The sequence below is a fragment of the Danio rerio genome, chromosome 25 (assembly GCF_049306965.1).
Source record: "Danio rerio strain Tuebingen ecotype United States chromosome 25, GRCz12tu, whole genome shotgun sequence".
In the NCBI taxonomy this organism is placed as follows: domain Eukaryota; kingdom Metazoa; phylum Chordata; class Actinopteri; order Cypriniformes; family Danionidae; genus Danio; species Danio rerio.
This window is the reverse complement of record NC_133200.1, coordinates 26,383,050-26,395,000: the sequence shown is the minus strand read 5'-3', so window position 1 is coordinate 26,395,000 and position 11,951 is coordinate 26,383,050. Positions and strand designations below refer to the sequence as shown.

At 32.5% G+C, this 11,951-nt stretch overlaps 1 protein-coding gene across 1 annotated transcript; it reads right to left on the bottom strand.

Annotated features, from left to right (window-relative positions):
* Positions 1-5,420: 5,420 nt before the first annotated feature.
* On the bottom strand, positions 5,421-7,418 carry ccl35.2 (chemokine (C-C motif) ligand 35, duplicate 2). Its single transcript, NM_001129894.1, has 3 exons — positions 7,300-7,418; positions 6,802-6,916; positions 5,421-5,541 (listed from the first exon to the last, which is right to left on the bottom strand). Exons 1-3 carry the CDS (start codon positions 7,367-7,369, stop codon positions 5,430-5,432), a joined length of 297 nt encoding a protein of 98 aa, NP_001123366.1. The 5' UTR covers positions 7,370-7,418; the 3' UTR covers positions 5,421-5,429.
* Positions 7,419-11,951: the final 4,533 nt, after the last annotated feature.

Here is an 11,951-nt window from a genome sequence, read left to right as displayed (position 1 = left end):
GAAAACAGTCCCTTTATTCAGATTCATAACAATAAAATGAAAAAAAAAAATTTAAATAAAAAAAGTTAATAATAATAATAATGATTATATATATATATATGTGTGTGTGTGTGTGTGTGTGTGTGTGTGTGTGTGTGTGTGTGTGTATGTGTATATTTATAAATTATACAAATAGTAATGGTTTTATTGTAAGCAGTAGGCTAATGGCCATGTGGTACTTTACTAATAGTAATATGTTGCCCTCTACTGGTAGCTTGTTAAAACCATTCTATCATAATGGAGTATGTCGCAAAATGCATTAGAGACCATTTAAATATACTCATGTTGATGGCTTATAATGATACATACAGTATGGCTTGTTTTTGAATTAGTAAATAAACTGCCTCAAGGGTTTTTCCTGGTTTAAAATGAGGTGGAATCCCAATCATGACATTTTTGCTACTTGAAACAAATACAATTAGCATAATTCTTGTTATCGTATTAAGCTAAACATTTACTTATTTAAAAAGGCTAACATTAAATGTAATGAAATACATGAAGCATCACTTGGGGTCTGTTGGTAGCCATGACTGCCTTCCTGATTTGTCAAAAGAAGGAGGTGGTACAAAGTTTAATGGAGATGGCCGCCTTATAATTCTTTCTGCAGGAAAACCCTGGCCCCATAAAATATTAATGACATGTGCCTTGTTTCTGGTTTAACCTCTACTCCAGGCTACTTTTCGTCTGTGTGTTTTATTTTTGCTGTATGTTTCATGAGGTCTTAACATTAAGCCAAAAGCCGTTTAATCTTCTTTTGCAAGCTAGCATAATCAATTTATTCTTACCTGAATAGCAGAATCTGGGCAATTTCTGCTGCTTCTTATGCGTGTTGTTGAAACACTTACATCGATTTAAAATGTAAACAGTTTTTCATCTTGCTTATTTATGGTCTTATTTTTGGCTCATTATTCACTTTTAGATAAAAAAAAAATCTTATTAGGCCTGTTTGACCTTTGAAAAGCTAATGACGACACCAGAGGAGATCATTTTATATGTTCTGAACTTCGAAATGTAAAATCTTTCTGCTTACCAAATACGAAATGTCTTTATTTTGAACAGGCAAATTGAATGATGGTAGCTATATAGAGTGTTTTGATGGGTTTTTAAATAATAGTCCTTTTTTATGCTGCCTTTTATTCAAATTAACCAAAGTTCTAACGCTGTGTTCACATCAGACGCGGATTATGTGCAAAGCACAAATTATTTACACGTTAAGTCAATGCAAAGATGCAAATACACATCCTGTGGTGTGAGTTCTCTTAACGCGTAAATCGCACATTTTGTGCAAATCGCTCAAGTCGCAAAAACTAAACTTCAGCCGACATTTGCGCTGCGTTATCTAATCATGAGCTTGCTCTTGTAGGGGAGTGATTATGACCCAGTGCCTGTTGTTGGTGTCCCAAGGAAAAATCCTCTTGCTGACACCAGACAACAGTTCATCAAACTAGGCTCGCTAAGCACAGCTAAAAGCCTACATCATCCAAGTATAGTTTCTGGAGGAGTTGATGAACTCACAGAGCTGGGTGCACCTCTGAAAGGATCTAGTTAACTCAGACATGACGATAAACAAATATACGATGTTTTTTTTAGCTTTCCCGAAGCACAGCTACTCTCTCAGTAAAATCCATGTTAGCCATTAAGCAACAAAGCTAGAATCACAGGGCAGACAGAAGATAAACTTGGCAGAGCCATCCTGTTCCCATGAGGAAATGCAACTATTTTATGTTTTGCAAGTTTAGTGGCTAATTTGTGAAAATTTAGTCATACGAAAATGTAATATTTTAAAAGGTGGCATAGCAACAAACCCTAAATCAAACCGTCATTGGGGATAAACAAATCATACTAAACTGAACAAATGAGATTGTAGAAATTCAAACGAATTAACCTCTAAATCAAAAAGTCCAATTGCCTTAAGCTAGTGTTGGCAAAGCTCAGAAATTTAGGGCTCTATTTTGACGGTCCATGCGCAAAGCGGAAAGCGAAAGGCGCAAATGCATTCAGATCGTGTCAGAATCCACTTTTGCTATTTTAAGGATGGGAAAATCCGCTTTTGCGCCATGGCGCATGGTCTAAAAAGGGTTGAGTTTATTTTCTTAATGAGTTATAGGTGTGTTTTGAGAATAAGCCAATCAGTGGCTCATCTCCCATTCCCTTTAAGAGCCAGTTGCGTCGCGCCATAAGCGCATTTGCTATTTACATGATGTAAAGTAAGGGTAAGTGGAAAAACTTAGCATTTCACTAGCAAGAAAATGGTTAAACATAGGATCTACAGCACGAGAATGAGAGATAAGGCATCTCATAATTCACTTTTACTTTCGCTCTTGTGGATAGGGAAACCTTGTACGCACAGACATCAATTAGCCTATAAATAATTAATTTAGTTTGTTAAGCGCAAAGACTTGTTTCAAAACTATTTCTAAATTCATTTCTAATTCCAGCAAACGAATAAATGAACAATAATAATGAAGTGTGGTCAATATACTGAGTTATATCCTACTACACATGATATGCCCCATATGGTCTAAAACCTGACAGGTGGACAAATCTAAGCTTGTTTTTATGGATATAATAAATAATACTGCTAATAATAATAACATTAAACAAAAGCAAACTGAATGAACTGAAAAAGTCTTCCGAGATGAAGAAGGATTCAAGGCAGTGGTTTTTAAATTTATGTAGGCTAGAAAATAATGTTTAGTAATATTTTAATCCTTTATATTTATATCTTATATATATCCTTATTATATTCTATATGTATCCTTAATATTTAATTCTTTTTCATATGTAAAGATATTTGCGTATTGCTCTACATCTTGTGTGTATTAAGCAGTGTGTAAGCGAGGTGCACTCTGCGCCGGACTTTAAACCGGCTTTGTTCTGGTTTAAAGAACAGACTATTACAGTTTCTCAAAAATAGCAACGTGCCAAAACACTTACTTTTTTTTTAGACCAGAACGCCTATGGGTGCACAAATGAGCGCAAATGCATTTGCTATTTAAACAGCGTGGCGCAAAATTTCAAAACGACTCTTGAGCCGAGCTAAAACTAGCAACTAACAATTGCGTCGCGCCTTGCGCCACATTGCACCGGGTGTATGATAGGGCCCTTAAAGTGGATGTAAAATGTTCTTACATCAACTGCTCTCAACCATATCTCAGCATAATCCACCACCATAATGCACTGCTTAAGCATTTACGCCAAACGGCAACCTCCCACTCTCCCACGTGAAGCTTATATGGAAGTAACTGCAATTCATCAAAATTCCGCTAGTCCTGGCTCCATGTAAATCAAGTTTCCATTGAGCTCACTGTTAAAATGGCCAAATTTACAGCAGAAAAAAATGTGTTTACAGCCTGGTACAAAAAACGATTTTGGTGTAAATAGCTAATATTACCCTTCATGACATCTGTGTGGAGGGCGAATTTTTTTTATAACTCCCCCATTTCATTTAAGTTATATTAAGTATGCATAATTAAGAGTGTGGCCACTTGAGTGACAGCTAGGTCTCGCTTGTGTCCGTCACTTTATCTCAGTTGATTCCGGCTGGTTAGCTGCTGAATTCGACAAATACAACATATTTTTGTATTGTTTTATGTGGCTTTACACAGTCAATTGCCTTTCAGAATTATTTTCTACAATTATCAGATTATATAGCATGCTGTGTGCACTTTATTGTGCTCACAAACCATTCACGTGGCCTCCATTTCCCAGGTGAGTGAAATTATATACCATCTCTATAAATGTATTTGTTTTATTTAAGATCATTTATCATTTATATTTTTCTTTAGAGCTGTAATGCACTCCAGAATCTGACAGACTGGTTAGCTGTAGGCTCTAGAACAGTCATCTGAAATGTTGTCATACAGTGTTTATGCCTGGATTAGTCTTGCATTTACTGACACAGACAGTATTTGAAGTATTTGGGAGTTGTTCGAGTTTTACTCCTGTAGAAAACACCATAAGAACAATGTTTAGTGGCTCAATATATTACAACAGTGTTTTTTAAAGAATAAACACATTATTGATATAGTATACAACCAAGCACATGTGGTCAGAACACAATTAAGTCGCAGGTTATTAAGTATTAAGTGTTTCTAAAAAAAATCGTATCTAATCAAAATGCTAACAGGTGTCTATAGCTCTGCTCATGCTCCGCCTCTGTCCTTATTTGGTTACCCCCGGTTGGAGCAATGATGCGCGAACAAATTGGCGCAGTTTGGCCACACCCACTTGCAGATTCATTTGCGCTCATCACCCATGGTTGATGTCACGGATACTACATCCATATCTTTGAGTCTGATTTACACTCAACTTCTAAAGGAATGTATTGAAGAGCTCACTCTTTACAATGTGTCAATGAAAATGCGCCATTAGGCTACATTTGCACAACAACAATGTAGCCCAAAATTTAAAGGTTTTTAAATTGCATTTCAAAGGTTTCATGTTTACACAACATTTTTAAAATGAGTTTACACATCCATGGAAGTTGTTTAGTCCATCTGTTAGTTGTATTAAGTAAATCCACACTTTGCTGATGAAGTACTAGCAAACACTTGAGCAACTACAACACCACCACATTCTCCACCATTGTTGTGTGTTTGTTCAGGTTAACCTTTAATATACGCCTCCCTAAACATGTAATAAACATGATGTCATAATTTTCAAAGACTTTTGTTTTCAGGTATGTACACAAACATGACAGTGGCGAAGTTTTCAGATATATATGCATTTTTAGTCACTAAAATGCAAGTGTTGTTAAATCAACAGGCAAAATGCATAAAATGTTAGACATTTTTGGTAAAACATGTTGTCGCATAGATGGCTACCCTCTTAAATATTTATATATGCTTGTTAACATGTTTGCGAAAGCAAAGGGGTCTAGAAAGCAGTAAGTGTGAGCTGCATGAATAATTGTAAATGCTTATTTCAACACTAATGAACAAATGTGAAAAAGCCAAATAGAGACCCAGAAAGCCTTTACTTTGAGGAGGATAAGTCAGCAAAACTTACATGAACAGATTTTCATCAGTCTGTTTTGTCACAATACAAAAATATTAAAAACTATTTAATTCTCTTGAAGAAACATCCTTTTATACTCTCAGCTATAGGTTAATCATTATAACACTGTATTAAAAAACACTATATTTTTAGAAATATATTTGTAAGATAAAATAACAATTGAGTCAATAAGATAAAACATTCAAACAACAAACGTTTTGTATTTTTTTAACCTCGTAGCTTAAATCTGCTGATCAGTTAGTTACAGTGCATCAGTCGGTGAGTACAATAACTTCATTTGACGTTTTTTTTTTGTTTATTTCTCTCCACACTCCACTCTTGTGCTGTGCTTCTGAAGTGGTTCAGAAGTTAGAGTCCGCAGATCAGGACGTTTAAAGGGTCCCCTGACTGCCAACACGTTTGCTGTCAATGGCCTGCATGTACTCCTGTACCCAGGGATCACTGGGTCTGGCACACACGTAACGTCCCCTTGCAGTCTTGAACCTGTACAGAGAAATTCAATATCATCAAACACACATGAACTAACATAATAAACATTAATAATAATATAATATGAAATTGCTATCATTATATCATCATCATTATCAGTAGTAGTATTATTAGTAATAAAAAATTATAAATTTATATTATGCAAATATATGTATAAAATTCCCTGCAATAAAAGTAATTATAAAAAAAAGATTATAAACAAATAAGAATTATATAGATGATATTAAATATTAATGATGATAATCATTCATAATCATCATCATCATCATCAGCATCATCATCATCATCATCATCATCATCATTATTATTAGTGAAATACAACAAAATTCGAAAAAAATAATTCCAAAATTATTATTTTGGTATTAAAATAAAATAAAATAAAATATATACTATATTACAATACAATAATATTATTATTATTAATAATAATAATAACAATAACAATGACAATTAAAAAAGACAAAAACAAATAAATGATGCATAAAATAATAATAATGAAAATAAAGCAAATTTTAGGTTTTAATACAACAAATAATAGCAGCAACACCAATTAATAAATAATAACAATAATAATACCAAGTGTGTGCAATAATTGCATATTATAACATAATTACTATAATACACAAATATAATAAATAATTCTAACCAATGTAAACAACAAAACTATTTCATTATAATAATGCATATAAAGTGTGCTGATATATAAATACGAATAATAAGAAATTACTATATTACTAATCAATTGTTCTATCATAAAAATTACAAAGATTATTACAATTTATAAAGTTATAATTATTCACTACATTATAATTAGTCATCTTCTTCTAATCAAAGTTAGTATTGATATAATAATAAAACACAACAACAACAATAATAATAATAATAATCAATATAATAATAAAAATAATAGAGAAAATAATAATAATAATAATAATAATAATAATAGTGAGGAACATAATAATTATAATAATAATGATGAAAATAATAATCATAATAATAAAATAATAATAATAATAACACCAAAATAAACACAATAAAAATAATGGATATAAAAAATGTACTCGCATATACCATATAATAATAACAATAGTGAAGAAAATAATAATTATAATGAAATTAATAATACTAATAATAATAATAATAATAATAATAATAACAATCATAATAAAAAACATATTAAAACAATATATTTTTAATACATAATTTTACTATTTAAAATAACACAGTCAGGTATGTTATTATTGTCATACGTACAGGACGGCTTCTTTGGGGCACTGCTGGCTTGTCATGCTGTATTCCATTACTTGTTTGAAAGGCACTTGACGTTCCGCATACTGGAAACAGCATCTCTTTGGTCCAATGCGCATACCTAGAATAAAGAAAACACAATCAAGTTATTGTTAGTTACTTATTACTTTCTATTACTTATACTACATTAGTTATTGTTAGTTGCAAAAAAACTTATAGAAAATATCAATGTGGTTCACAATACATATTCATTAATAACAGTATTTACTATATTACTTATGAAATACTATTAGTTCAAATATATAAAGTACTTTATATTATACAAGTTATATTATGTTTTATATTATATAAATAAAACAATTACAAAAAAAATGCAAAATTACAAAAATACAAAATAATATTTTTTTAGAAAATATATAATATCAATAATTTATATATTATAAGATAGTTTTCTTCAAATAAATCATTTAATATATATTATTTACTACTCTTTCTTCATCTTACCTTGACTGAGGCTTACGGCACACAGCAGCACCACAACAGCAGATAAAAACACAAAGCGAGAGGTGCTCATTTTAGCACTTTCTACTAGATGATGACCTAAGAATCTTCCAGAAATTATTTCTCAAGCTGGATCTAATGTGTGTCTCATGGTTTGTCCTGTCCTCTTTTATACAACTCCTCAGAGAAGGGAAGATCCGTGATTCGGGGTGGAATTTGAAGAGGGAAATTTTGCTTTGAATTCACCCACGCAGAGAGAAACTCCGTCAGTCTCTTGTCGTCACACTCACACACAAACACGTGCTCTGACCTTCACTGTTCACATTTAAACCTTTTCTGATAGTCTACTGTAGGGGACGTTCCTGATTGCAGACCTTTCACTTACTCTTTTTGTTTCAGAAAAAAGAAAAACACTAGAGTGCTGAACACTGCGGCCCTTTGTAAAGCGGAAATTAGATGCAGACATTTGAATTTCATCATTTAATTCTTACTCCCTCGTGCCATTCTAAAGAATAGAGTCATGAGGAGCTTTATAAAGCATGTTTCAAGAGTTCCCACTTAGATATGCTTGGCACTTATAGCAGGTTTGGCATGCTGTCCTGGGAGAGAACCCTGAGCTCGGAGATATTTGAGCCCAGGGCTCCCGCCCGGTCTAGAAGCATATCAGGAGGACCGAGATCAGGTAGGTCTCGATCGCTCCCCCTTTAGAAGGGGAGAAAAAGGAGGAGATGGGGTGGAAGGGGGGATTCTTCCAAAACGAAGATAGTGCAATAAGGAGAAAGTGATCCATTTATATTAAGCTAGGATCATTCTGATTGGATTATTACTGATTACGGATGAGTGGCCAGTGGTGCACAATCATATCACGTGCTCCTCTCGAAATTAGTTCATGAAACTTCACTTAGTGGTTGTGGAATCTTACTATGGATGCATGTTGCTGCTTTTTCCAAATATTTTGGGTGAATTATTCTTTCTGAGTCTATTCTAAAACGTGATTGTTATGCTGGTGTTTTGTGTTTAAAGTTCTGTTGGCATGACAATTCAATATGATATAAAGTGTTAAAATGCAAAAACCTCTGATGCCATTTGTTTTTTTGTTTTTGTTTTTTTTTTTGTTCTTTTAAGTTAGAAATGTTACTCAGACTCCTGAGTGGAGGCTCATTAATTTTGCTTATAGTGATGAAAAAGTTATTTTCATTGAATTTAAAGTGAAATAACTGAACAAACATAGGAGGCTAAAACACATGCTCATTTTAGGACAAAATTTCAAACAGGATTTAGAGGTTTTTGCATCTGAACTCTTCATATATATATATATTTTGTTATTAATATATGATCATGGAGTGCTGGAGATTACATAATAGTAATAATAATAATTATTATAATAATATTAATAATAATAATAATATCAACAGCAATAATAACAACAATATATATATAATATTTTATATATATATATATATTATTTATTATTTTTATATGTACAGTACTTATCATTAGGAAGTGCTAAAGCCTAAATATTAATAATAGCAATAATAACATAATAATAATAATAATAATAATCATCATCATCATTATTATCATAATAATAATAATAATAATGGGGTAAACTTTATCTTCCAAGTTTTTAAATATGATTGTTATTTTTATTCATTTGTTAATATTTTTCTGCTGTCATAAAATCAAGAACAATAATAATATACTATGATAATTAAAGGATATAATCCAGACACATTAAAATAAAATCATGGGATTTTTGTTATTGTTCTAAAAATAGTTCATAAAATTGTAAAGATTATGTTATCTATATTGTTAATATTTATTTATTCATTTTCTTGTCAGCTTAGCCCCTTTATTAATCCGGGGTCACCACATCGGAATAAACCGCCATGTCATCCAGCAAGATTTTACACAACTGCAAGTTTCCAGCCACAATCAAGACACTTCTATGCAGCTTAAAGTGACTTTTAAAGGCTTAACTAGGTTAATTAGGTTAACTAGTCAGGTTAGGGTTATTAGGCAAGTTATGTATAATGATGGTTTGTTCTGTAGACTATATCGGAAAAAAAGTTAGCTTAAAGGAGCTAATAATTTTGTCCTTAAAATGGTGTTAAAAAAATTAATTACTGCTTTTATTTTAGCCGAAAGTAAACAAATAAGTTTTTCTCCAGAAAAAAAAAACATTATCAGACATGCTGTGAAAATTTCCTTGCTCTGTAAATATAATATGGGAAATATAAAAAATAATAATAATAAATTCAAAGGGGGGCTAATAATTCTGACTTAATATAAATATATGTTATATGTTGCGGTCATTTTGCTTATATTTTTGCATTTTTTGCTTTTTAATATTAAAAACTACTATCTTTATCTTCTGTGGGTTAGGTTTAAAATATGCTAATTCTAATAGTTTAATAAAATTTATTTGACTTTTGGAAATCACCAAGCGACCCCTGTCATTTTCCCACGACCCCCACTTTGGGAACCACTGCATCATATGGATGGATGGACTACAAAAAATTTTTTTTATAAACATGAGTTTTTTTTTTTATTTTTTTGTTTTGTTTTTATACATATTTTGAAAGTGTTTTTTTTCTGTAAATGTATTAATAATTGTAAAAAAAAAATTATGCAATTATTAACCTATTAACCTTATATTTATTAAAAAAATAGAACTTATTTGGTGCAAATTACATTAGGCATTAAACATCTCCTAAAAACAGTTTATGTATCTGAATAACAAAACCTTTAAACAGTTTCAAAGTCAGTTAAATGTTTTGCACTCATTTAAAGAAACGCTAGCGCCCCGTTTTAAATCATGAATACCTTGTCAAGTATCACATCCTCTTTCAAAACGAGCGTTAATGTAAGACAAATGTCATCAGCCACATTTACAGTGACATTTTCTCATTTAACACAGACAGTTTCATCTAAGATTCAGACGCCCACTCTGTGCTAAAAAGAGCAAACATATTTAACAGACATGAATCCTGCAAATCTCTCATACACCTGGATGATTACGATGAGTTATACTGTACTTTCATACACATTTACATTGAGAAACCTGTTTGAGAAAACACGCTTCAGTAACTTTGTCATTTTTGATTTCATCACATAGATTTGTTTTATAGCCGCATAGTTCAATACCAAAATATCTCAATAAATGGGTGAAGTAAGTTCAGGTGCATTCCTGATGATTCACTGAGTTGATTCTGCAGAAAGCTGATGTTCAGTGCATTTGACTTGTAAAACATTTCTTACTGAAGGGAAAGAACTTTTTTTATGTTTAGTTTGGATTACTCATTTTATCCTGACTCCCGTTGGAGTTTTTCAGATTGTCCAGTGCAACAAAGACAACATTGTTTGATTTCAAGTTTCAATCTTGTTAATAACTTGAAAGTTGTGTTGGAGAATGTAGGGGAATTATTTGAGTTTTTTTTTCATACTGAATCTGGTAGTATCATTAACATACAAACAAACAAACAAACAAACAAATAAAAATCTGTGATGTAAAGTATTTGTGCTCGTAATGTAAAAATATAATGTAAATGTATCTGTGGTGTAAAAATGCAAACAAAGTAAATGTGTTTCTAATGTAAAACTGCGAAGTAAATTTGTTTATATTGTAAAAATGTAACATAAATGTATTTTTACTGTAAAAATGTAATGTATATGATGTTGTACTGCTGCAAAGTAAATGTGTTTATTATGTAAAAATGTAATGTAAGTGTAGTTATACTGTAAATGATGATGTACTGGATCTGACAGTATCATTACCATACAAACAAAAAGACAAATAAACAAACAAATAAATAAATAGAAACTAATGATGTAAATGTTTTTTTATGTAAAAATGTAATGCAAATGTATTTGTAATGGAAAACTGTATTTATTTATAAAGTAAAAAATATAAATGTAAAATGTAAATGTACAGTTGAAGTAAGAATTATTAGCCCCCCTGAATTATTAACTGGGAGATAGTTGAGCCCAGGGCTCCCGCCAGGTCCATAGAGCATGTGAGGGGAGTACGAGATCAGGTGGTTCTCGAGAGCTCTCGAGAGCAGGGGGGCCTGGGCAGGGAAAGAAGTTAGGTGAGTGAAGAGTGAAAAGGGGGAGAAGGCTAAGTGCAAATCAGCTGGAAGAAAGAAGGGAAGCTAGATGGCTGGGTCATGCCCGCGCCCTTGGGAGACTGGGTAGTTCCTCTGCACTCGGGAAGCTGGTATGGTTGGGTTGTATTCTCTCCCTGGACTTGGCCCATGCCCTAGGCCGCTGGGATTACTGCGTCTGCTGGTGAGGGTCCTCTGAGCTTCCCTGAGATGGCTGAGTCAGATATAAGATTTGAAGGCGTCGGGAGACCACCTTCCTAGTGTTGTGTGTCTTGTTGCGATAGCCCTTTGTGTGCTGCTGTGGTGGCGGCTCCAATTCTGAATGAGTGACTGGATTATGAATCTGATGGAAGTCTGAATAGTCCTATGACTTTAGGGTGTTTTTGGAACCAAAACATGTTACTGGGTGGTGTGTGTCGTCAATGAAATAGGGGCTAGGGGACTTGCGCTTAGTGTTTTCCTATTGTGTATGAAGCTAGGAGTAATTGGAACGGGCTTGTGGAGGAGGGAATATTGAATATGAAGATGCAATGTCCTTTTCTGTATTGA

Bases quoted from the DNA above. Each gene is read 5' to 3' on its own strand.
- ccl35.2 (NM_001129894.1), bottom strand. From the start codon at position 7,369: ATGAGCACCTCTCGCTTTGTGTTTTTATCTGCTGTTGTGGTGCTGCTG. The intron at 6,917-7,299 runs GTAAGATGAAGA...TCTTTATTCTAG, and splicing joins TGCCGTAAGCCTCAGTCAAG to GTATGCGCATTGGACCAAAG. The intron at 5,542-6,801 runs GTACGTATGACA...TTCTCTGTACAG, and splicing joins TGCCCCAAAGAAGCCGTCCT to GTTCAAGACTGCAAGGGGAC.